Here is a 24,629-nt window from a genome sequence, read left to right as displayed (position 1 = left end):
GGCAAATCTGGCTGTACTAGCCATCATACTTCAATAAATCTAAGTTCAATATGTTTCTTAAAGACTTCAAGTGCGTTTCTTATTATTTAACAAATACATGCATTTCTGTTGAAATGACCCATGCAAAATAATTAAAAGGATGTCACGCGAAATACCCAAACCATTTACATTTTCCAACTGCAGAATAATACTTAGGGAGATAGGAACTTCTAAAAATGGTCATCTTAATAATTTCGCTATCAATTTAATCTTTCTCACTTACAGAAGACACTAGACTAGATGCTAGAAGTTATCATACCAGTGTGCCAACCTCCAAAAATTATAAACTTATAAAATAGGCAAATGTGTCTTCCTCATATTTTTTGTTGCTTGTCTTTTTGGCCAGCCGTCTAACCCCCACAGCCCACCTCATTACCAAGGATCTACCAGAAACCTAAAGCCCTGATCTTACTCAATTCTTCCCTGTTCTGATACCCATCCAGGACTGTCTGATCACTCTATTTCCCCTCCTCACACAAAACTCAGCTGTCCTTTGTTGCATTCCCTTGGCCTTCTGCCAGCTATCACAACCATTTTGATGAAGGCAGTAATAGCTGATATTACATTTCCCTCAAAAAAATATATTTGGAAGGTAATTTTTGGTGACTTTTTTCAAAGAAGTAATAGGAATTTCAGGTCTATCAATAGGGTTGGTGTTGACTTTTATAGGTGGTCCTCAGTACATCACAGCAGTTAGTTACTAAATGTACCTATAAGCTGCCAGAGGGAAATATGGAGCCAAATGTTCATTCAGAGAACATGTAGCCAATTCACCTGAAAGAATTTTATTTCATTATTCATATTTCACTTTATCCATCCATTGTATCTCATTATGGATTATTATTGGATTTAAAACAAAATTAAATTAAAACAATGTGTGTCAATTCTCTTTAATAGTGTATCTGTCGCTATTCAAATTCCTGCATCGAAGTATATTAAAAAGTCAGTTGTAAAGAACATTTAAATAAAGTCCTCTGTTTTTCTAAGCTGGTCTTCAAATTTATGGATTAATTAAAGAACATTAAGGAAAACAGGGGAATAAAACTGCCTAGCCACCATATAATAATATACTATGCCTACATTCTGGAGAGAAAGGGCTAATGGCGTCCAGCTGAGCTATTATATGACACCATAGGGGAGTCAGATAAGACATTCCTGAAGTAAGGGAGAAAGAGTAATTGAAATCCTTCTAAGAAGGATGAGTTTGAAAACATGACATGTTTTTTGATAGTAACCTCATGGGGTTTTGGTAAAAAAAAAAAAGAATATAAGACCGCAAGCGATATTCACAGAGGCAATTTGATTTCATGAAATGAGTGTGTACTTAGGGGTCAGACAGAGCTGGATGAGAATGCCAGCTCTGACACTTACTATTTGTATGAACTTGGGAAACAACACCTCTCTAAGCCTTCATTCTTTTATCCATAAAATGGGAGCAGAAAATGCTTGACTCACAGAATCCTTATGATAGTAAACCATAAAATGCTTCACACCGTTGCCGGCACACAGAAGGCCCTACCAAGTCTCCTTTCCATACTTCCCTTCCACTACTTATGATAAATTATATTTTCTTGCTTGAATCAGATTTGTTCAGTAATAACTATGGTGCCTGCATTGCAGAATGTTTGGGAGATACACTAGAACTCCTCTGGTGGAATGCTCACCATACAAGATTTGGATTCCCTAAGGTCAGGGTCCTCCTCCTGTAACTCCTCTATTCAGGTTCAAGTGCCACCTGGCCCTCTCCACATTCCCCAGGGGGAACTGGAGCTCAGAGAACCAGTGTGAACACGAATATTCTGCCTCCTATTTCTTGTGAGTAATGAAGTCCTTTTTCTCTGACCCAGGAGTCTTGTGTCTTCTGCTCACACCATGAAACTGAGGCTGGCAAGCTTATTTGCTTGAAAATAGGGTAAAATCTCAAAAACCTCACAGTGCTTAATGACTGTTGTTAAAAATTAGAGGCAGGGGTAATGTGACCATATGATAAATAAAATGAATAAGCCCCCCCCCATACACACATACATATATTCAAATCAGGGCAGTTTTTAAAAATCCTCTACTGAATATAGGGAAACCTGATTTCAAGGACATAGGGTGTTTGACCCGATGGGTATGAGTCATGGTCTGTTGAGTCACTCTAATTGGCGATCTTGCAGCTGGAATACTCATCACCAAGAGCCAGGTTATATGTTGATGGCAAAAAATTCTTCCCTAATTTAAAAAAAATGAAGAGTTCAAATAAACCATTGTGAAATGTGCCTTGGCCCTCCCTGTCTCCAGTGGGTCAGTTAGGCAAATTCTCCTACCTAGTCACCTAACTGGGAGGCCAACTACGAAATAAGACTGATCTGAAACTCCCTACCAATATTTCTTTTATACTCGAAAGTCCTTTTTTCCCTCCAATCTAGGCACTAATATATTCAAAAAAAAGAATAGTAGCATTCATATCTGATGTCAGCTTTAGAGCTCCCCTTAAGGCCTCTTGGTCATCTCCTGCCATCGAATTCATTAGTTGAAAGAAAATAAAGGTAGAAGGAGGAGGAAACAGGGGTGTGAGGACAAAAGATGAAAATGGGGCTGTCTTTCACAGAGGATTTCTAAAGGTCTTTCCTAGGTAATGATGTGCCCTTACCTGCACCTTTGTCAATCTCCGGCTTCCTCGAGTGCTTCTCCTCGTCCACGCTGCTAACACCAGACTCAGTGTCATAGTGCCGGTGGCCGCCAGGTTCCACAGCCTCAGCGACAGTCTGTCCAACTGATTGGAGATCATAGGAAATATCAAAAGGCATAAAAACAGGTCATGTGAACATTGCTCAGCTATTTCACATCCTTTCAGCAAGTGGGGTTAATTTTAAATATGCACATTAAAATGTGACCTTGTTTTTTAAAAATCTATGAAGATTAAATCGCTTCCAAGCCATGATTTCAAAAAGGAAAACACAATGGCAGATCATGAAGTAAAGAATTGCATGCAAAGAAATACTTAAAAAAGACAACAGCCAGAAGCAGTGACAGATCAGCTAAATGCACATGCAATGAAATGATGGAAAATGAGGTTTAGTCACCTTTTCCTTTCCAGAAACACATGTTATGGCTTTTATAATGCCAGTCATCACTGCTCTTTAAAGTTGCTAAGACTACCAGAGCTGACTATACTATGAGTATTTCATCCATTAGATTTTAGTGATTTGACCTCAATATTCACTCCATGTGGACAGAGCAAAAAAGCTAGTGCATGATTCCTATGTATTTGACAGTAAAAGCTGTTGTAGAAATTCCTGTTCTCTACAGCTGATAACCAGCCATAGAACTTTAGAAACACATGACCTAAGTTCAAGTCCCATACTCCATACTAACGGTGTCAACTTCAGTTAAGTTCTTCGACCTAAGCCTAAGCCTCAGTCGTCCGTCTTTCCAAAAAAGATATCTACTTAGTAGTTATTGGAAGGATTAAATGAAGTAATATATGTAGTGCATGTTTGCCTTATAGCAGATGCCTAAGCACTTAATAAATAATAGCTATGATGATGATGAGCGTGTCTGTTATAAGAATTATCACCCAGTCTGGTATGATTCTAGGCAACACTGTAATATCAATTAAATTTATCTTTAATTTCTGACATGTCCCTGTCTACATCCCTTACCTACCATCTGATGATCCATGTGCCTAATCCCTGATACCTATCATTACGCCACCTTCTGGTTAATTCAAGTTCACTCAAATAACGCTAGACCTAGATCTGCCCTCCCAGATAAGAACAGATCTCCAAAATACCCTTTCCTCCCTCCCACCCTCCCTTCCTCCCTTCCTCCCTTTCTTCCTTCCCTTCTTTTTTTCTCTTTTTCCTCTCATATATTCTGATTCAATTGATCCAAAGACTGTACTTCGAGAAAAACAGAACTAGAATGTTGTCTCTTGATCACTTTGAGGTGAATTGCTAAGGGGTAATTAGTTACTTACTGATTCATCTGTGTTTGGAAGCAAATAGTGAAATGTCTGCCTCATGTGGCTTTTGGGGGAAAAAATGGAATGACTTCACTTTATTAATCTTGAGAGAACAACCATGGAAATGAAAAGAGGTACATCAAATAGTTCTAATGTATTCTATTTCAAACATTTTTGAACATCAATTTTCCTCATTCATCTGATAACCAAATAAAAAAGATTTTTACAATAATATAGTTTAGAGATGACATCAACTCATGACAATTAGATTATAGTTGGGTTTGTTATCAAGTAAATCTTTATTCTGGAAACTTTATAAACATTGTACATATAAATTAAATATCACCTTGCCCACTGTAATAATGTTAACAGTATATAACTAGCAAGTTTAAATAAGCAGTGTTTTAGATCCTTGTGTATAAATCTGCTTGGCTGATTGAGCAATAGAAATCCCAAAGATGGTAGGACAGGGGAATGGGAGCAAGTCTGATTTCATAGCAATGACTTGAAGTTTTGTTTCATCAGAGCCTATGAGACATCTGGTTTTTTTTTCCAGGTAGCCATAGACTATAAATAAATATGGTTTATCATCCAAATATCAAATCATTATGTTATACACCTAAAATAATATAATATACATCAATTATACCTCAATAAATTTTTTAAAGAAATATGGTTTACAATAATAATAATAATAAATAATAATTAAAGCAAACAATTAGCAGCTATTGAACCAAAGACTATTCTAAGAAGCCAAATGGTACTAGCATAATTTGGAAATTACAACTCACTCAGAATGGACAGTGAAGCATGTAGTCCCTCTGTCTCAGGACTGTCCTCACCACCGGGCCACATCTGCTGGCTTGCCCCTGGAGGGTTAGGCTTTGGAAGTAGATGAGAAGGCTTTTGGAAGTGGATATAGATAGGTGTTGCCTGCTTCCGATTCAGCAAGAATGGGACCCAGGCCTGAGCATCAAGGATTTATTAGGTGTGAGACCAGAAAAGTCCTCACTTGATCATTTTTTTTTTTTTCTCTCAGATGTTCTGAAACTGAAACTTAAAAGCAAGAACTTGGCCAGGGTCTAACCTTGAGGGTTTCCACCTAGAGGAAAAGAGGACTGTGCCCGCTGAGCCCGGCACACCAGCACTGTGATACAACACTTTGTGTCCTTAACTACTTAGCCCTCACCCCCTGAGGCTCCTCTCCTTCCCGCTCTATAAAGATGACCATTAAAAGCAAAGGTAACTGTCCGTTCTCACAGCCTTCAAAGCAAAGCGGAAGAAGCTCCCACAGAGCTCTTAGAAAAGCGCCTTTTCCGCTCAAATGATATAGAATATTTTAAGATGTTTTTAAAATACCAAAATATTATTATCTGATAATGTTAGCTTTTTTATTATGAAAACGAACATATTTAAAAATAATATATACAGTACTTTCCTTAAATAGGGAAATAGTACATATTCTTATTTAAAGCTTTAAAAGATTATAAAGTACAAAAAAGAAAACAAAAATTTTCCTAGTTTCACCACTCAGAAGTACTAGTTAATATTTGGGTGAATCTCTATGTATCTTTTTTACTCTCTTCTTAGTATAGGTAGCATTTTGTACCCCATTTTATTAATTTAGCAATTTATTGTGACTATTTCCACATATCATTAAATTAAAAAAGATTCTTCAAAACTACATAGAATGTTCTAAGTTTTTACTAAAATTTGGTTAACCAATTGCCTGATGTAGAATATTGAGTTATTTCCATTTGTGTGTGTGTATGTATGATTATAAAGCTATTTTAAATACCACTTATAATCATTTTTGTATTTTTTCTGACTATTCCGTTTGGGCAAATTCCTGGAATTGGACTTGCTGGCTCAAAGAGCATATTTTTAGAAGCTTTTGATAGATGTTTTTTTATATGTTCTTCAAAAAAAGGAGGTATCAACAAACAATTTCACCTAAATGATGGAAGGCCATATGTCCCTGTGCTTTGCCAACAATATCACAATTTCCACCAATTCTTTCTATATTTGATAATTTCGTAATTGAAAACTGGTGGCAAGGATATCATTTTCCAATATTAGTAGGGAAGCTTTCTAAATTCACGCCCTCTTCTCTGCTTGTTTTGAAACAAAACAAACTGATCCCATCTCAAAACATACTAATAACCCTGAGCAATTTAGAAGACAGTTTTGCCAAGAACTTGTCATCTGAACCTTAAGAATGTAAGAAGTCTACAAAGGCAGAGTAAAGATCTATCCAAGTTTATCCCAAGTTCCCGGTGACCTTGAATACCACGCGTGTGATTCAATCGTTCTTTGTGTAGCCAATCAATTACCTTCCCAGCAAGTCACCAGGACAAACTTCATGACTAAACACTGTCTATCTACGCAGGGAAGATGCTCCTGCCTTACCCCCAGCGTTGAAACACGGCCCACAGCAACCTGGGGTTAACTACCAGCTCAAGCCCGCAGCTGTTCAGAGATAACAGCTGCAGAGACGGCTAACGTCTGTCCTCCACACAGTATAGAATAGTACAGAATTATCTTTCTAAAACATTCAGATCATGGCATTTGGATGCTCAAACTTTTCCAATGGCTTCCCATCTCAGAATCAAACCCTCCCTGTGGCATACAAGTTTCTCCCAGTGCCTCATCTTCCACCACTTTCTGGTTCATCTGTTAGTTTGCGTCTGTCACACCAGCCCCCCTTCTGGATCCTTCACTCAGCAATAATGCTCCCGGTCTAGATCCTTGCATTTTCTTCCCTCCGCTTCCTGCATGCTTTCTCCAGCCGAAAGGCTCTGCCCTGTACTTTATTCAGCTCTCTGCTCAAATGTCCCCTCCACAGGGAGGCCATCCCTAAGATACCATCCCTTCCTCAAACCATTACTCCGTCCTCTTACCCTGATTTGTTTTGCTTCTACACTTAGTCCAGAATACCCCATTACTTGTTTATTTTTCACATGTCAGGCGTCTCTCTCTCACTAGAACATAAACTCCAGTATGGACAGGGACTTCATTACATTCACACTAAGAACAGTGTGGCATAAAGCAGATACCCAAAAAAACTATTTATTGGCAGAGGCAATCTACTGGAACAAATAACTTCGTGCTTTCACAATTCACCCAGAAATTGCATTTAGACCACAACTCACAACACATGATGGTCTTGTTCTCTCATCAGGACCATCTAACTTGCCTGCATGGCGATTAGACTGCATAGGACTTTAGTCGTTACATTACCCAGGTTTAGATTACCTGGCCAAGCACTATGACATCTTCTCATTCACCTATAGAAGTATGAAGTGCCTGCTTCCATATGCATTTTACTATATACTTAATATTACTGCATTCTATTCTTAATATTTTATTTATATTTGTAATGTATAAATTATATTAACTTCACAAATTAATCTACCTAAATTGTCCCACTATTAGAACATAAAGCAAAGATCATGTCACAGTGCATTGAGACAGCTTAAACTGAAGATAACAGAGAAAAATAAACACATTAAAATAACACTATGCCCTATCATACTGCATTACCTCCCAAGGACACTGTCCCATTGTAGCCAGCAATAATAATCTTTTACTTTATCCACTTCACTGCATATAACACATCTTTTATATCAATTCACCTGATTTGTTGGTGAACTAGACAAAGCCCAATTAAGTGAGACAAATAAAATAGAAGGAAAAATATCACTTTATGTTATCAATCTGAAAAGTACAAAGGTATTGAACATAGAACTTTACTACTTTATCCACTGCTGTGATCATAAGTGAAAACAATTCAAATTAAGTTGCATTTGTTTGGACACTATAAAACATCATTAACTGAGTGTAATTTTATAGCCCACAGACCTATTCCTGACATAATCACAGAGCATAATTCAGCACCATACAAATCTGAGAGAGAATCTTCTACACATTATCTCAGCCCCCATTTTGACCTGAGGTTCTAATCAGAGATCTAAATAAAGTAATATGCATTTCACTCTTTACCATGCCTTCTGATCGAGTGCGGCGTGGTCACCTACATGACCTTCTCTTCAAGCATTAACTTTGGTTCCCACCTTCCCTCCCTGAGCCATCTAACGGAAGACTCCATTAAGAAAGAGGAGCTAGCCATAACCTCTTTGCCTGGCATCAGCCAGGTCAAGACCTGGTTTATTTTATCTGAAATTTTCTTAGAAATATTTATTCATATAAGGGACTTTGAGACTATTTATGACGCCTCTTCATCTGTTATAATAAATATTTACAAACTCATTGTATCATTTCCTTGAATACATTTAAAAACACCAGCACTCAAGAGTTATAATCTATGCATCCTTGGGTTTTGATAGCATTAATCCTTCTACATCATTCTGAACATTTTACATGTTTTTTAAAAAATCTATTAATGTTTTATTTTCCACTGTACTTTATTCCCTCTACCTCTGCCCTCCATAACCCAGAAATTTTATTCTTTTGTGGAAGATGGGTCATAGAACAAATCTATCAGTTCTTGCACAGAAGGCAACATATTTTTAAGGAAATTTGCAAAGTTATAAAATACTAAAGTAATACAGCAGAATACTACGTATAGTGAATAAGAATAAAGTACAGTTATGTGTGCTAATATGAAAGGGTATGAAGATACAGTAATAAGTAAAAAAAAGCAAGTGGTAAAACAAAATGTATCATGTTTCCATCTGTCTATAAAAATAATATATGTATATATATAACATATGAATACATTTATATATGTGTATAGAGAGAAATTTTTCTAGAATCAGGCCTAAAATGTATTCTCCACGCTTATGACTCTGTTGCATGGGAAAGAGTAGAGGTGGGGTAAGGGAAACTAGCTTTCTTTTCATTCTCTCTGTTCTATATTGTTTAAACTTTTCAACCAATCCTTTGTAAGAAAAATTTTTTATCAAAAGCCTTAATATGTGATCCAGAAATTACACTCTTAGGAACCTAGCCTAAGAAAATAATTACAGATTTTAAATTACCTTAAGCAATAAGATATTAGAGTACTATTAATAATAGTGAAAATAGGGAAAAATATAAATGTCAATAATAGGGAAATGGTTACATTATAAAAGAAACACAGAATGGGATAACACAGACATTGAACATATTTATAAAAATTACATAATAATATAAAAATGCTTATGGTATAAGAATAAAAAGCAGGACACAACATTTTATAAAAAATACGACAACGTAACTTTGTAAACCCTAAGTTTAGAAATAAAAAAAACCTGACCAAACGTTGAAGGTTATTTTTGTGTGTGCGCTAAATTTGTGGGTAATTTTTTTAAAAATCTACTCTTCTCTATATTCTGACTGCTATTTCATGTTATGTCGTAAGCTGTTAATGAAAAATAAACACTGACAAAGAGAGCTGCTACATTTATTAAAGCTTAAGAAAGATAAAAAAGTCACAAACCTTGCCATCTAGTGTTGAACCTGCCTTAATAAAAAGATAAAAAAATGCTTTAGAATCATAGACGTTATCAAGTCAAGAACATAGACTTCCCATAATACGTAAGAAAAATAATAAACCTACACACTTTTCATTTCACACATCCAGAAAAAAACCACCTCACTTTCCTCCACGTGGCATGATCCTAGTCCCAGGTTTTTCCTATTCCATCCATCACCTCGATACAGCCTCCACTACATGAGTCTTACTTAACAGAAAGATGTCTTTGTATACAAGTCCAGGGAAACAATCTAGTTTCCTGAAGAGGAAGTAAAAGAAATAACAATGTCACCGTTCCTACTGACCTTGAACATCTCTACCTTTCTTGGGCAGCAGCTTGCCAAATTGTAAAAATTTCCCAGATCGTACATTATATGTTCCAGAACTGAACAATGAAATCCACGATCGAAGACTGGAACTATTTTATAAAAGGGTTTCAAATATATTTTAATAAGAATCTTAACTCATATATGGAAAAACCCCTTTGACAATCTCAGAGGTCTTTAATCCCAGGGCAGAAGTTGGCAAGCTTTTTCTATTAAGGGCCAGACAGGGAATTCTTCGGGCTCCGTGAGCTATGAGGAGGTCTCTGCTGCAATTCCTTAGCTCTGCCCTTGCGAAGCAAAAGCAGCCGTTGATAATATGTAAGCAAACGCACACGGCTCTGTTCCAGTAAAACTTTATTTTCTGACACTGAAATTTGAATTGAATTTTTTCACGTTACCACGTATTATTCTTTTGATTTTTTCAAAAACCACTGAAAAATTTTAAAAACAAACAAAAAATTCTGAAAACATTCTTAGCTCACAGGCAATGCAAAAGAAGAAAAAAAGTGGTAGGCCAGATGGCGCCTGTGGGTCGAAGTTTGTCAAACTGTGCGTTCCAGAGTTATTTGAATTTGCTACATCCCGCTATCTAGAATGCTTTTATCCTCCTCCATTTGATCTTAAAAATCATATCTGACCTTTGAAGCCTTCCTCAAAAAGATCCTTCACAAAAACATTCAAGGTGTACTTAACCAAATGGGACTTCCCCCTTCTTTGGAAACGCCAGCATTTGTACCTTCTCTGGTTTTATGAATGACTACTGACCTTTGTCCAATTATTGGTGTGCCAAGCCTTCCTCTTATCATGTGATGGGAGACACCCTCTCTACACATTTCTTATTGACCATGGTTCCCTGCACATAGTAGAAGGTGAATAATAATGATTGAATTGAAAAATAACTACTCAACATCCTCAATTCCTAGATGTAGGCCCCAGTAGTTTCATAACAGCTTTTAAGGTCGTAAAAAAAAATGTTAGAGACATTAAAAGTATGCATAAGCTTTAAAACAGATGATTTTAGTAATATTAAAATGTGAAAACAGATTTTATCTTGGACTCAAGAAGAATGCCTACCATGCTGGGACAGGAGACAGATGAGAGAGAACAGGGGAGGGAGAGGAGTGACGGGGCACAGGACGCTATGTGAGAGCCAAACACCTGGCAGGCACGTTCCAGCTGGCCACAGGACACAACTTGGTCCTTTAACTGTCCCCCTAAAGTTGAGAAAGTCATCAGACCTTCCACATGTCTGAGGTCGTGGGGCCTGATTACTGCAGGACACTCTTTGCTGTCCCCGTGTCAAATGGGACCATCCTGCATACTCACCCAGAGACCACTGGGCCAAGAAGTCACTCAGTTTCAGAGAAGAACTCAGAGTAAAGTTTGGAGTTTTCTACGAAACTGTCATATTTTTATCTAAATTTAAATTTCTAATTGCACAGATACAATAGAACAATCTTAAAAGCCGGAGTCACTCTGCTTGAATTCAAATCCTAGGAATGCTTCTTAGGAGCTATAGAATCTTGACGGCTTACTTAACCTCTCTGAGCCACAGTTTCGTCCCCTGTGAAAAAAAGACGTGATGATAAGAGAACCTAACTCAGGGGATACTGGGCTGTTGTAAGGAGTAGATGAGTTAATATATGTAAGTGTTTAGGACTGGCACGTAGTAAGCACCTGCCAATGTTAGTTGCTGTGTGTGTGTGTGTGTGTATATATATAAGTGCATACGTAGTTACGAACAAATGGTATTTCTAGTATTAAATCACCTCTAAAAAGCCACACATACCCTTGCCTTCAGACACATATTGTGGTTTATTTGATTCTTGAGATAGAATTACCACAAGAAGGAATTTACAGAAAATAGGAAACAAGCTATATAAGATTTATCAAGTAACTTTTAAAATGCATAGAAGGAAAACAGCAAGCTGAAAATACATGTATGATTATGTGACGAAGAGAGAAATAAGAAAAAAGTTGAATGCCTCTGGCATTATCACGATAGTATTTCCCAAGCTTTGGCAGAAATGCAAGGACCAAAATCAGCTTCCATGCATGGGAACAATGGCAGGTCAACTCAATGGCCATACTTACCATCTTGTTCCACCCTATGGGGACCTGCCTTTTTGTCCTTCACCTTAGCAGTGTTTCCTTCCCAAAGCTTACTCTTATCCTTTTCTTTTTCTTCCGTGGAAACACGTTCCCTCGGCTTCTCAGATAAGCCCTCTGCAATCACCTGGGTTCCTTCCTCCATTTCTTCTTCAAGAACATTCTCCAAGCATTCCTCTATGGGCAGAGGCTTGGTCTCTACATCTGCTGTGATTATTTCTTGGTCTTCAATTTCAACTTCTAAGTAATCCTCAGTTGGAAGGTGGGATCTTCCTGGCTCATCATTTTCACTCGACTCCTGGGAAGATGAACTTCTGGCGCTTCTGTTGGGACTGTTTCCAGCGTGGGCCTCCCTATCTTCCACGGCAGATTCATCATCACTGCAAATAGAACACGGCTGACTTCTGGAGGAGGAGGACGAAACAGTTTTTATATCTAAAAAATAAAAATGATGACATCACTGTTTTTCCAAAAAGCAATTGGTTTTAATTGTGGGAATTGGGTTAGTAATAATCATACTAAAATTTTTTAATATAGGTTAATAGATTTAATACCTTTTTTTACATATATTGCACATAATTGTCAAGATAAAGAAAAACCTATGTAATCTGTGAGTCTCTAGAAGTTTTCTTTAAAAAAAATTTATTTATTTATTTGAGAGAGAGATAGTGAGCTAGCAGGAGCTGGGGGGAGGAACAGAGGGAGAGGGAGAAGCAGCCTCCCCGCTGAGCAGGGAGCTGGACTACACAGGACTCCATCACAGGACCCTGGGATCATGACCTGAGCCCAAGGCAGACGCTTAACCAGCTGAGCCATCCAGGTGCCCCTGTAGAATTTTTCAGTAGGAAATCTCATTGAACTGAAAACCAACTGTATTTATTTATTTTTGAAAGCCACTGTACTGGAAAGCCTTTCTATCTATTTTATTGTAGAAGAAACCGAATAATCTTACTTGTTCAGTGAGAGCACTTATTCATGATCATCCTGAGTAGCCACAGTACTCTCCATGCATAAAATTTAAAGTTTTATCTACTGTAACACCAACCATACCCAGCTAGCAAGGTGTACTAGAAAGATCGATGCATTTGCATAACCCCAAGACACATTAAAGATATTTTGAGGTGATGCTTGTGTGTGTGTGCTTGTGTGTGGGAGGACATGTTGTCTTATTTCAGGCTCTCCCCAAGCAGACGCCGAGGTCAGGATTCATGTGCAAGTGAGGTACTAAGGATATGCTCCCGGAGAAGCTCCTACAGGTGTGGGGGAAGCAGGGCAGGGCAGGGAAGAAGTCAATCGAGGGAGCTATTTCAAGCAACATCTCCACCTCAGCCTGATCCTACAGGGACCTCCGAGGTCTAAATTATATTAGAATTTTTCGTCCCTTGAGGAAGGAGTCAGGCTTTCATACTCTGCTCCAGTCAGACGTGGCTGCCCGGGCCCCGCAGGGGGAGGTAAGCTCCTTGGCTCTTTTGGGCTCTTTGTGCGGGCGGGCGGGTGAAGCAGCTCCTAGCCCAGGGCTGTCCTCTGAAGAAGGCAGAGGGTGCCAGAGCTGGGAGAGGGCACATGGAGTCAGTAAGAGGGCTTCTAGGGGACGGAGGCCGTGTGCGGATGGGATGGTGCAGATACGCAGACTAGATTTACCAAAGCCAGAAATGGTTCCGTACTTACTACCCAAAAGCACTTTCAAAAATCTCCAAGAAAGCCACCTACACACTGTATCTCTGGAAGGAAGACGCACAGCCTGAAAGTTTGCCGTATGCTGGAGGCCAGAGACTTGCAAACGTGCTTTTGAGTTTTGCATCCACAGATCTGTGTTTACAATAGTTTTTTATAGAATGTATTTTCAAATGAAATATCCTACACTTAAATGCTGCCTAGCTTTCTTGTTTTCTCTTCTCTGTGTGCTCCTTACTCTTTTCCCTGTTTCTTTCATTTCTGCTTGGCAGCTAGATGGCTGTAGCAGCTGATAGACTTTAGGGGAAGAAATACCTGTCTTTCCTTTTACCCTGTCCTTCACACCCTCCAGCCCAAATGACTCTCCATGACAGCGCTGAGAATTGTAAGCATAGTCACAGAGACTTATCAGAGTTTCCACGAAGATTTCAGAGATGCTACCCAGCAGTTAAAAAGCCTGTAAGCAACAGAACCCCTTAAGTACAATTCCATTTGTTCTTATCTCCCAGCTACCTTGACGGGCATCAGAAGACCACTGTCTCTCACAGGAACACGTACTTTAACCGCTCGTTCTTTATCTCCGTTTCACAAAATCTGTCTCTCAGTAGGGAACACAGCAGATCAAGGACAGTTGTTCTCGATCTTGTTTGTACAACTTCAGAAACTTTAGGGACGATGATCTCACCCTCTCTTAAGCATCTCATAATTTTTTTAAAGAAAAACAACTCCTATTTGCTAGTTGTTCAATCAATGGCTCACATTAATTGTACAATTAGCTAGATGCAGTATTATTCTTGTTCTGTACTCCCAGAAATATTCTTATCTACCATCTTTAATATTGATAAAGAGACTCTCACTTTTGGCCCTGCGAGTTGTTCACACAATAAGAAAAACAAGTGTTCCTCCACCTTTCTTTTGCAGCTTCTATTAATTGTGTTATTTTATCTCAAAAGGCTGAAACACACTCTGGTTCATTTTGAGTCAGTTCCTTCGAGAAGAAAGATCAGGAGAATGAATGGCCTTCAAGAGGCAAGGGTACCCGACCTCCCATATAAACTCATTTCTGTTTTCCAATTTCTCTCTAACCTTGCTGTGCAATTTAGTTTCCTTCTCATTTCTTTCTCTCATTTTCATGCAGACACTGGGGCAAGACTTTGCCTACAAATAAAAGCTCAGAATGTTTCAGGGCCATGGAATGGGATTTTCAACACTAATTTTATTTATTGTTTTAGAAATGAAGCAAGTTTTTATATAGAAATTTTTGTCTAAAAGAACTTTTTACATGAAAGAACTGAGGGCACACATGTAATTTTTCTGTCACTAAGAAGGAAAAAATTATCTTGAAGGCGTGTTAGTAAGCAACTCTGCTCCCACCCAATTCTATTTGTCTCTCCGCGGCTCCCTGCAGGTATCGAAGCTAAAAGCATCTGCTCTTGGTCTTTGTGGTAAAGAAATGATGTGCACTCGTTGGTGTGGCACCATGATTCCATGCCCTACGTGATCTCTGTCCGCCCTGCACACTCAGTCAGTCTCCGAACCCTTCACTGTCTTCTCTCTTCATGTCGCTGATAACTATTCCTTCTTTTGCATCACTACTATTTCACAAACATGAGACTGAGAGAAAATAATACGTTCTTTTTTTTTTTTTTTAAAGCCACCAGAAGGGAAGTGGCTTTTTTTTTTTTTTAAAGATTTTATTTATTTATTTGACAGAGACAGCCAGCGAGAGAGGGAACACAAGCAGGGGGAGTGGGAGAGGAAGAAGCAGGCTCCCAGCGGAGGAGCCTGACGTGGGACTTGATCCCATAACGCCGGGATCACGCCCTGAGCCGAAGGCAGACGCCTAACCGCTGTGCCACCCAGGCGCCCCAATAATATGTTCTTCTGTAAAATAAAACTAGGTGTTTCAATCAGGACTCAGCTGCGGACTGGCTTTGACTTTGGCTATGCCACTGAACCTCTCTAAGCCTCTGTTTTCTTGACTCTAAAATGGGGCTAATTCCCTCTGTAAGTCATTGTAGAAATTACATGACACAAAATCAAATAATGATTTCTTTATGAATTCCAGTCTTTCCCCCTCTATGAAATCACACCTGTTAAGTATAGTCTAATACATTTCTTTCTTGTGATTTCACCCTGTGCATTATATGAAGAATAGCAATTGCAGTGACTGTTTGCTGAGGAAAAATAAATAAATTAAAACTTGATCATGATTATGTATGCACCTACTGTGTACCAAACTAGGAAGTAAGCACTTTACAAATATCTCATTTAATCCCATGGAACAGCTATCTTCTTTTTCTAGATCTGGAAAGTAAGGGGGGTACCTGGGTGGCTCAGTTGGTTAAGCGTCCATCATCTCAGGGTGGTGAGATTGAGCCCTGCATCAGGCTTCTTGCTCATCACAGAGTCCACCTGAGATTTTCTGCCTCTTTCTCTCTCCATCGCCCCTCCCCCCGCTCACACTCACTCTCTCTCTCTAAAATAAATAAATTAATTAAATTAAATTTAAAGGCCCAGAGGAGTTAAATAATACCCAATGCCCATTAGCTATAAAGTAGCAAGTTTTGCAAAACTTTTTTTTTTTTTTGTAATGACTCACTGTGGTAAAACCAAGACCACTCTACTTGCCAAAAGGCCTTCAAACAGACAGCCCCCACTGTCAGGGACCTACTCTTACTTCTCTTAACTAACTTTGCACTGTTCCCACCCCAGGACGACAAACGGAAAATAGTTCTCTCCAAAACCTCACAACTCATGGAATTCAGCCTGTCCTCCCTTTTATATCCCTAGTGGTCATTCTCCATTTTGGCCACTATATATATATATATATATATCACAGTGATCCCTGTTTATACTGCCCGCCTTGCCAAGTTGATACACACCTGACCAAGGTGCCAACCACTCATACATCCACAGTCAACACCAGTCCGGCAAACTCAGGATGCACTCTGCTCTCCCCTCTCATTACTGAGGTTCTGAGCTGTTCTTTACCTTTCTATCCACTTCCATAGATTCATTCATTAAATGCATATTGAGCACCTCCTCTGTGTCAGGCAATGTGCTAGGTTTGTTTTAAGGACACAGTAGAGAAAAAGGCAGGCCAGGACCCTGCTTCCACAGGGATTTCACACTCTAGCCAGGCACCACCTCCTTTTCCACGAGCACGACAAAGCCGCTGTACGTGTTCACTCAGGTGTTTGCTCATTCTCCTTCCGGTGACGGCGACCATGGACAGCTCAGGAGCCCCTGTTACACTCTCACTGCAACCACGTTGTCTGTTTTAAACCAACTGTAAGTCCTGACCTTAGTTTTGAATCATTTCCTCACCCGTTGCCACAGAGCATGGTTTTGCTATAGTTTAAACTCACCATTTTCTCCATTAGCACCCTGATTTTAACTACTTTGTTTTGGGTTCACTAGCTCGACGCCCCATGAATACTTTAAGTGCACAAATGCAGTACAAATATGTAAATTCAGTTAAAAACAACTAGTTTTCACCCCAATAACATACCATGCATCCCAACCCCATGGATCCAGTACTCTTCCAAACTCTAATATAAATTGCTTCTCTCTCCCATTCTTTAGTCCGGGGGTTCACAGCAAAATCTGCGGGGATGCTGCTCCTATTGTCTTCAAACTGGCCATGATACATGAGTTCATACGTCCTGCTGTTACTCATATTAGTAGTTCTATCTTGATTATACACACGAACTCATAAAAATCTGTTATACTTTGTATTAGATACTGTGGTTTAGTCAATATTTTCATATACAATAATGCCTAATTAGACAAGTGCTCTGTACTCAAAAATATTGTAGAATGAATGTATGCTTAATGAAAATAAAAGTGGAAATCATTAAATTCCAGCTATAAACAGTAACTAGCTATTTGTCTTAAGGGGGAGCATATGTCCTCACACGGATAATTCATGACACAATTCATCACAGAGACAAATACACACATTACTTTGTAAGAACAAACATCTACAGGTAAATGCAGTTCTAGAAGGAGGAGACAAAAAAAATGGAAAAAGCTTAAAAGTTCCTCCATATCTCCCTTTAATTGCACTTTTTTAAACATTAAAATGAATACTTAACATACTGAGAGTGTAATCAAATCCTGTGTCACACTATGCTGCCCAAGTCCTTTCACATTTATCCACTAAGATTAAGATTTTATTGGGTCTCTCAATAACACCTTTGCTGTGTACAAGACAGATTCAAAACTGCAGAGAAATACTTCATAGGAAAGTGTTTTATGTGGACTAAAAGATGATTCTGCATTTAAAGCCATGAAAGCCTGAGAGTCATGACTTCCTACTTCAATAATCAAAATGTGAATATGGATTAAGGAATTCTTACCATTCAGAAAAATTAAAGTTTGACTAATCATGCAAAAAAAAAAAAATCACACGTATAGATGCTGACCAGAAGGCCATCTACAGTCTTCCCCTAGTCCTTCTCTTCAAGGAGCAGTCAAGTTACACTGAGGTCCACAGAATGTGGTTTCATAGCACCTATAATTTCAACATGGAAGGAGCGGCCTCCCCTCATGTGCTTTTCTTCAATAGCCAGGCCAGGAAATGAAGAGTGAGGTTCTTGAAGTCAGTAAGTCAAGTAAATAGAATATTTTTGTGACTCTGGAATTTTGAAAGTCTATAAGGCCTGTTTCTTCAACAGACTGGAAAATACAACAAGTGAAGTATTATCTTTCTTACTTGAAAAAGCATTTGCTTTAATTCTTATATTCTATTCTTTGCAATTCTGGGAAGAGATTCTCTCTCTCTCTCTCTGAAATCTTTCTCATAAGAAGCTATTGATTCTTTACCTCTTACTCATAAGCATTATCATCCAAACTGTCCATAAAAGTATAAAAGTATATTCTCAGCGACATGACACTTTTCCCCTCAACCTTATAACATTCACCTATGACAATATATTTTCAACTAGTGAATTAATGCCCGGGGTTGCCAACACAAATGCAGAGAAAAGGAAGCTGTCATTCTTTTTAAACGATGGAAAGTCTCACACGTCATCCCTAAACCAGGGTGCTCTCTTCGTGGCGCTCGGTCCCTAGCAACTCATCACTCACGGGCTGCTCAGCACAGAGCATTCATCAAGGCTGGCCACGCAATTGTTAGCTGGCAGTTTAAATGGGGCCGACTTGTCACCAGAGTGACAGCCTGGGCAATTGTTTGCCCTCTGGGAACAGGTGCAGGCAGGTTCAAATGAAACACATCCAAATACTAACAGCAAGATTCTTAATCATGTCAATAAAAAGGATGGACCGGTGTCTCAGAGCCAGTGGTCACAATATGCCTCTTACGCTTTTGAAGATGAAATGCTGTCTGGCTTTTTAATAGAGTGTTCCAAGGAACCCGTTGTGTCATTATCATTTTTAATACATGCTACTTTGTTTGCTGGATGAAATCTCTAATTCAGATACACCGCATGCTAAAAGGAATGTTTCTGAATAACACAAGGCCAGGTTATCAAAATCAAGGGATGGGAAATAAAAGAGCTGGGAGGTAGAGGAAAGAAACAGTAATAAGCAATGAGATTTTGTTTCAAAATAATGGCAAAGTTTTAATGTAAATACCAAAAGTGCAAAAGAGCTCTTTAAAAGGATAGATTAATAATATCATTATTGAAACAACAAAATAAAATAGTTGGCAAATTTAATTGCTGGCTCTTAAACTTCCCATTCGTGGGCTAGATTTTATATGTTCTGGTAGCTTTCACTACGTATCTCTTAAAAAATATTATATATTCTACACCCAACAATGCGGCTAACTCCATACAATCTTTTCCAATAAAATTCTTGGTGTTAAAATAATCAAGTAATTGCATCATATTTACAAAATATCTTTTAGGAAATCACCTCTGAGAAGAATAACAAGGACAACATACAGTCCTAGCTTTCATAGTGTAATAATTTTGTGTTATTAACTTGTGTAATTAATTTGAGGCATAAACTTTAACATATGAAATAATAAGAGATAATGAATAAGAGAACAATGAATTACTGAACCATAGAGCTTTATAAAATAAAGAGCTCAGTGAAAGCTGCCAGGGTAGGAGAGCGTCATGGAAGAGCAGGGGCTCAACTGAGCTAATTGCCTGGGCGAGGACAGGGAAGTCCGTACAGGGAGGAGAAAGGTCCATTCGAGTAAAAGTAGAAAATGTCTGTTTTTATCTCCTCTGTTCAAAAACAAAACAAAAAACAGAGGCTAGAGAATAAGATGAAGAGCTCAAGATAAGTGACTCTAAAATGCATAGTCTTGAGGGAGTAGAATTCTTTTCTTGGGGGGATTTGCTTTACTTTTAGATAAATAGATATTTTCTCATTTGAAACAATGTTATATTGTTTCTCCAAAATCCAAGCTCTGAAGTTGGGTACGGTTTACATCTTGGTTCCATCACTTTGTGGCTATGTGAGTTACCATATCCAAGGTTAGTTATTGGTAAAATGAAGATAAAAAGAAAAAGTACCTGCTTTTTAAGATTGGTTGAAGTAAATCAGATAATTCATATAAAATATTTAGGACAGTGTTTAGCACAGGGTCTTAATAAACAATACCTTTTGGATGCCTTTCCAAACATAGGATTCCAATTATTAATATGCAAGCAGTATTCATTTTTAATGCTTACCTATCTTTGTCATTCAATAATTATAGGTCTAAATGATGAAAGCTTTCCTTCCAAGGAAGATCCAAATACTGCCTACATCCCTCTCTGTTTGAACATAAAAATTTATTCTGTCTCAGAAAAAAAATCCATCTGATCCTAAGAAAACAAGATGATTATGCAGCACAAAAATAATCCCAGATGACCAACTATTGAACTGAATCTTCATGAAATCAACTTGTTAATTCCCCACCATTACTGAAGAAATGGAAAATTGAGTCACTTGTGTTTTGAACCAGTTATATTTACATGCAAACACATTTTCAGTTCTATTCCAGGTTCAAGTCACTTGTATAATTTCTTCAAAATTTGATTCATGTGACATCACTTTCCCATAGAATTCTTTAACTTTCTCTATGTCAAATAGGAATATAAACTTAAATCCAATATTCACACCCAAATTGAGGACAAAAGCTTATATATTAGGCATGTCTGGAAATAAAATGTAAGTATTAAAAGAAATTATAGAAAAGGCCTAAGACTTTATAAAAAAATATTTCAATGCCTGACCATTAATCTTCAGTGGATCTTTCAACTACAATAAAAGTGATATCAAATCTTTTCAAGTTTACTAATAGCGAACATCATTCTAAATTTTCACATTGTGCTTCATTCTTTGCTTTGACTGTCAGGAAACTCCGGATTAAATTTTTAGTTCAAGCTTAGTGATGGTCCCATCTACAGTTCCTAGTAAAATTACCTTCTCTTTTACTCTGAATAATTTCTGTATTTTCTTGCCTTGTGTATGTGTACATGAAATTTTGGAATAGGTTTGCTTCAATTCTTTCTTGAAGAGAGTGGAACTAAAATATTTGCTTTTATAATTACTTGATTACTGAATTTACTCTCATTTTATATTATCCCAATATACTCCTTGAATTCAAAATTTTGAATTGTATACAGAAAAAAATGTTGAGAAGTGGAAAGAATGGGGGAAATGGACAGCAATTCAAAAAGTCATCAAATGTAACCTTATTCTCTAGCCCAAAGCAAACTACAAAGACATACATATACTTAAAAATGACAGAGTTACTGTTATAACTAATAAATGCCTTCAGTGTACCAGGAAAGATCTCTGATTAACTAAGAATCACATACCCTTGGCCAAACCCTTTTATGGGACAAAGCAGGAAATTGGTTCCTTCTTTGATTGAACATTATTTCAGGGAACTAAGGTCTTTAAAAAAGTCTTAAAATGTTTGAGATATGCCTCAGATGATAAGGGTATCTTCCTCTGCCTGAAAACCTTTCTATATTGTCCCCCTGAACATTCAGAGTCATTTTCGGCTTAAAGACTGTGAGGGAGCCTCCTTTGCCAAGAGCAATAATCCTTCCATGAAACTAAGATGCCAGCATCCTGTGTGCAAGGTAAGTGAAGACGAAAACATGAACCTCGGGCAGGAATCTTCAACTTTCCCTTTAACTGAATGGGAGCTACTTTTCATTTTTTCAAGGCTACAAAATGGTGTGTGTGCACGTGCATACACGTGGTGTGTGTGTGTGTGTGTGTGTGTAAGAGGAAATACTTTGGGATTTAAAAAAAAAAGTAACTCTCTAAGTAAACAGAGGATGTGTCACTACAAGAGTTATTTTCTGACCCCTGTTGAAAAATCCCAGCATCAACTAAGGAAAGAAGGGATTAAGGAGTGACCCCATAAATTAGGTACCTATGGAAGCCCGATTGATCAACATCCGCTGGTTAGGGAACGAGGCTCTAAAAGAGGATCATCCCATTAAATATAAAGGAGAGAACACTAGTGAGCACACTTGCTGAACAGCACATGTCACATGATCTGGGAACAACTTGCCTTGTTTATGCTCCTCCAGTTCACTGTCAGAGCATCCGTCACCTTCATCTTTCACATTGTCATCAGCATCCGCTGCCTCCCGAGACAAGGTTTCACTCTCCTTCTCAGGGGCTAAATGATCTTTTTCATCATCTGAGGGTGACTTTGACATCCCATTCATTTGATCATCAGCCTGTCCTTCTTCGTTAGGTTTCTCATCTTGTTTCTCCTCATCTACTTCAAAATCTTCTTCATATTCTGAGGGGAAAAAAAAACACACCACTATAAGAAGGAAAATAGAATCTCTGATACTTAACCTGTTTGACTTTAATGAGAATTTTGACTCCACTATCCTCTCTTCTCTGGGCCTTTCTTCACTTCTTTCTCCCACAATTATTGAACATGGAAAACCAACAGCAAATGATCAAAGACCACAATCAGTTACATACACAAGAGCACAAAAGAAATAAGGCTCCAAATGACGAGCCTGAAACCTAATGAAAGTTCATTTACAAATGGACATCATCATCCACAATAACCAAAATGGACAGGAGAAGGACTTGATAGAAAACAATCAGTTAGAAATAAATTAAAAATGAGGAGAACAGGATTGTAATAATGAAAGTTAATTTGGAGACCCACCGAGGTCATATTTCATATGAAGAATGTTCAAAATATTTGGATATCAAGTTAATGAATAGTGAAGTGGAAAAATTCAATTAATCAAGTCCAAAGGCCCTGAGAAGTAATACTGTGAATAGCACATTCTTTGAGAACCAAATGGACATCAAGAAAAGGCATTATGAGAGATTCTATACCTAGACCAGAACCCAAATCATATGCATTATTCATCCCTACAGTCAATGAAATAATTACATTCCAAGGATAAAAAATTCTTATAAAATAGAACATTCCTGTCACTGCCACTAATTTGCTTCATTCCCTACAGAGGTGCAACAAATCTGTAGCAGAAAAAGGAAATTGTCACATCAGATAAACTCCAGCTGTCCCTTGTGGTTATAATTTTTCACCTTTCATATTTAATTGTTCCCCTTTTTCCTCCACCAAAAACTAAAAATCTTGAAATGACAACATGCCAAGGATGGAGAGCAAAAGGATTTCATGCAGAACCAATTAAGCAAATAAACAATTATCTTTAAAAAAAAATTACAGGGGAAATAAAGCTTTCCCTATTTTGTGTGTTTTAGTTATTAGCTATTCTGGCTTCCTTGCCAGTGGTGGGGGCCTCTCAGGTAATTACTTGAGAGCTATCTACCCTGCCCCAATGAAAGAAACTTAATTTAGAAATGCATGCCCTGTGCATATGAAGAAAGCTCTGTTAATGCAGAGATTGTACGAGGGAGATGTAAGGGGAAAAGTGAAATCAGAAACTGTAACGAAGAAAGGCAAAGAGAATTCATCACAAGAATGTTTTCATGAAAGAGATTTAATGTGGGGAACATGAATTTGGTTTATACTGTATGAAAAAAAACAGGAAATACTAATAAAAACAAATACTTTTATTCAAGTATTTCAGGCCAAATAATAGGATAGTCCCTCGCTTGGCCCAGTCAGCTGTCAATCGGTAAGCCTTTTTGGAGAATCTTTAACGTGGAAGAAGATAAAATTGCAAGATAAGAGACACTACGATAACACAACCCCTGCCATCAAGGAATCTCCAATTTTTGTTGAGGAAATAAGATACAAGTACACAAAGGATACAGTACTCACAGTAGTTTTTACACATGGTCCTCAGTAATGCTAGTTTCACCACTACTGGGCTTGACTGCTACAGATTTTCATATAGGACTTCTGGGAAATAGTGTCAAAGGAGTGGAATGGAATTTTAGAAAAGGGCAGAAAGTCATTTGGAGATCATGGAAGACTCCATAAAAGGGGGAGTTTGGGTTAGCCACAGAACACACACGTGTGTGCTCACACACACGCACCACAGAGAAACACACGCTTCTATCACTTTGCAGATATTTGCCGCTGGTCACAGGATAAGCAGGGGGCCAAGCAGAACAGGAATGAACTGCTATAATTCCATCCATAGTGTCCCGGAGTGGTGACATAGGAGGGTTTTAGAGGCAGGCCGTCATGTGCCCAAGTCCAAGTGAAAACACTTGCTAACTATGTGACCTTACACAATTTGCTCAATGTCTTCAAGGTTCAGTTTCTTCATCTGTGACAGGGTAGAGCGTGCCTCACAAAGCAGTGGTGACTGTTCAAGCAATAATCCTTCGAACAGGGACGCCTGGGTGGCTCCGTCGGTGAAGCGTCTACCTTTGGCTCAGGTCATGATCTCGGGGTCCTGGGATTGAGCCCCACGTTGGGTTCTCTGCTCAGCAGGGAGTCTGCTTCTCCCTCTCCCCCTACTTGTGCTCTCTCTCTCGCTCTCTCTCTCTCTCAAATAAATAAATAAAAAATTTAAAAGATACATAATCATCATCCCTGGAACATGCTTGGTACAGTGTCATGGGCAGTACGTGTCTAATAATGATTAGGGATTAGTAGTAATATGGGGGTGGAAGGAGTTGGTCATAGACCAGGAAAAATACACTCTCATGGAGGCACCTG

The 24,629-nt window shown here is 38.3% G+C and overlaps 1 protein-coding gene across 1 annotated transcript in view; it reads right to left on the bottom strand.

Moving 5' to 3' along the window:
- ERICH3 (glutamate rich 3) overlaps positions 1 to 24,629 on the bottom strand; it is a 95,399-nt gene that overhangs the window by 3,485 nt on the left and 67,285 nt on the right. Inside the window, exons 12-14 of the mRNA XM_040626589.1 lie at positions 22,071 to 22,307; positions 11,885 to 12,334; positions 2,215 to 2,253 (exon numbers count right to left, since the gene is read on the bottom strand). Of these exons, the coding sequence (XP_040482523.1) occupies positions 2,215 to 2,253; positions 11,885 to 12,334; positions 22,071 to 22,307 (726 nt within the window). The remainder of the gene's footprint in view (positions 1 to 2,214; positions 2,254 to 11,884; positions 12,335 to 22,070; positions 22,308 to 24,629) is intronic.

The sequence above is a fragment of the Ursus maritimus genome, unplaced genomic scaffold, assembly GCF_017311325.1.
Source record: "Ursus maritimus isolate PB19 unplaced genomic scaffold, ASM1731132v1 scaffold_12, whole genome shotgun sequence".
Classification (NCBI taxonomy): domain Eukaryota; kingdom Metazoa; phylum Chordata; class Mammalia; order Carnivora; family Ursidae; genus Ursus; species Ursus maritimus.
This window is presented reverse-complemented; position numbering and strand designations above follow the sequence as displayed.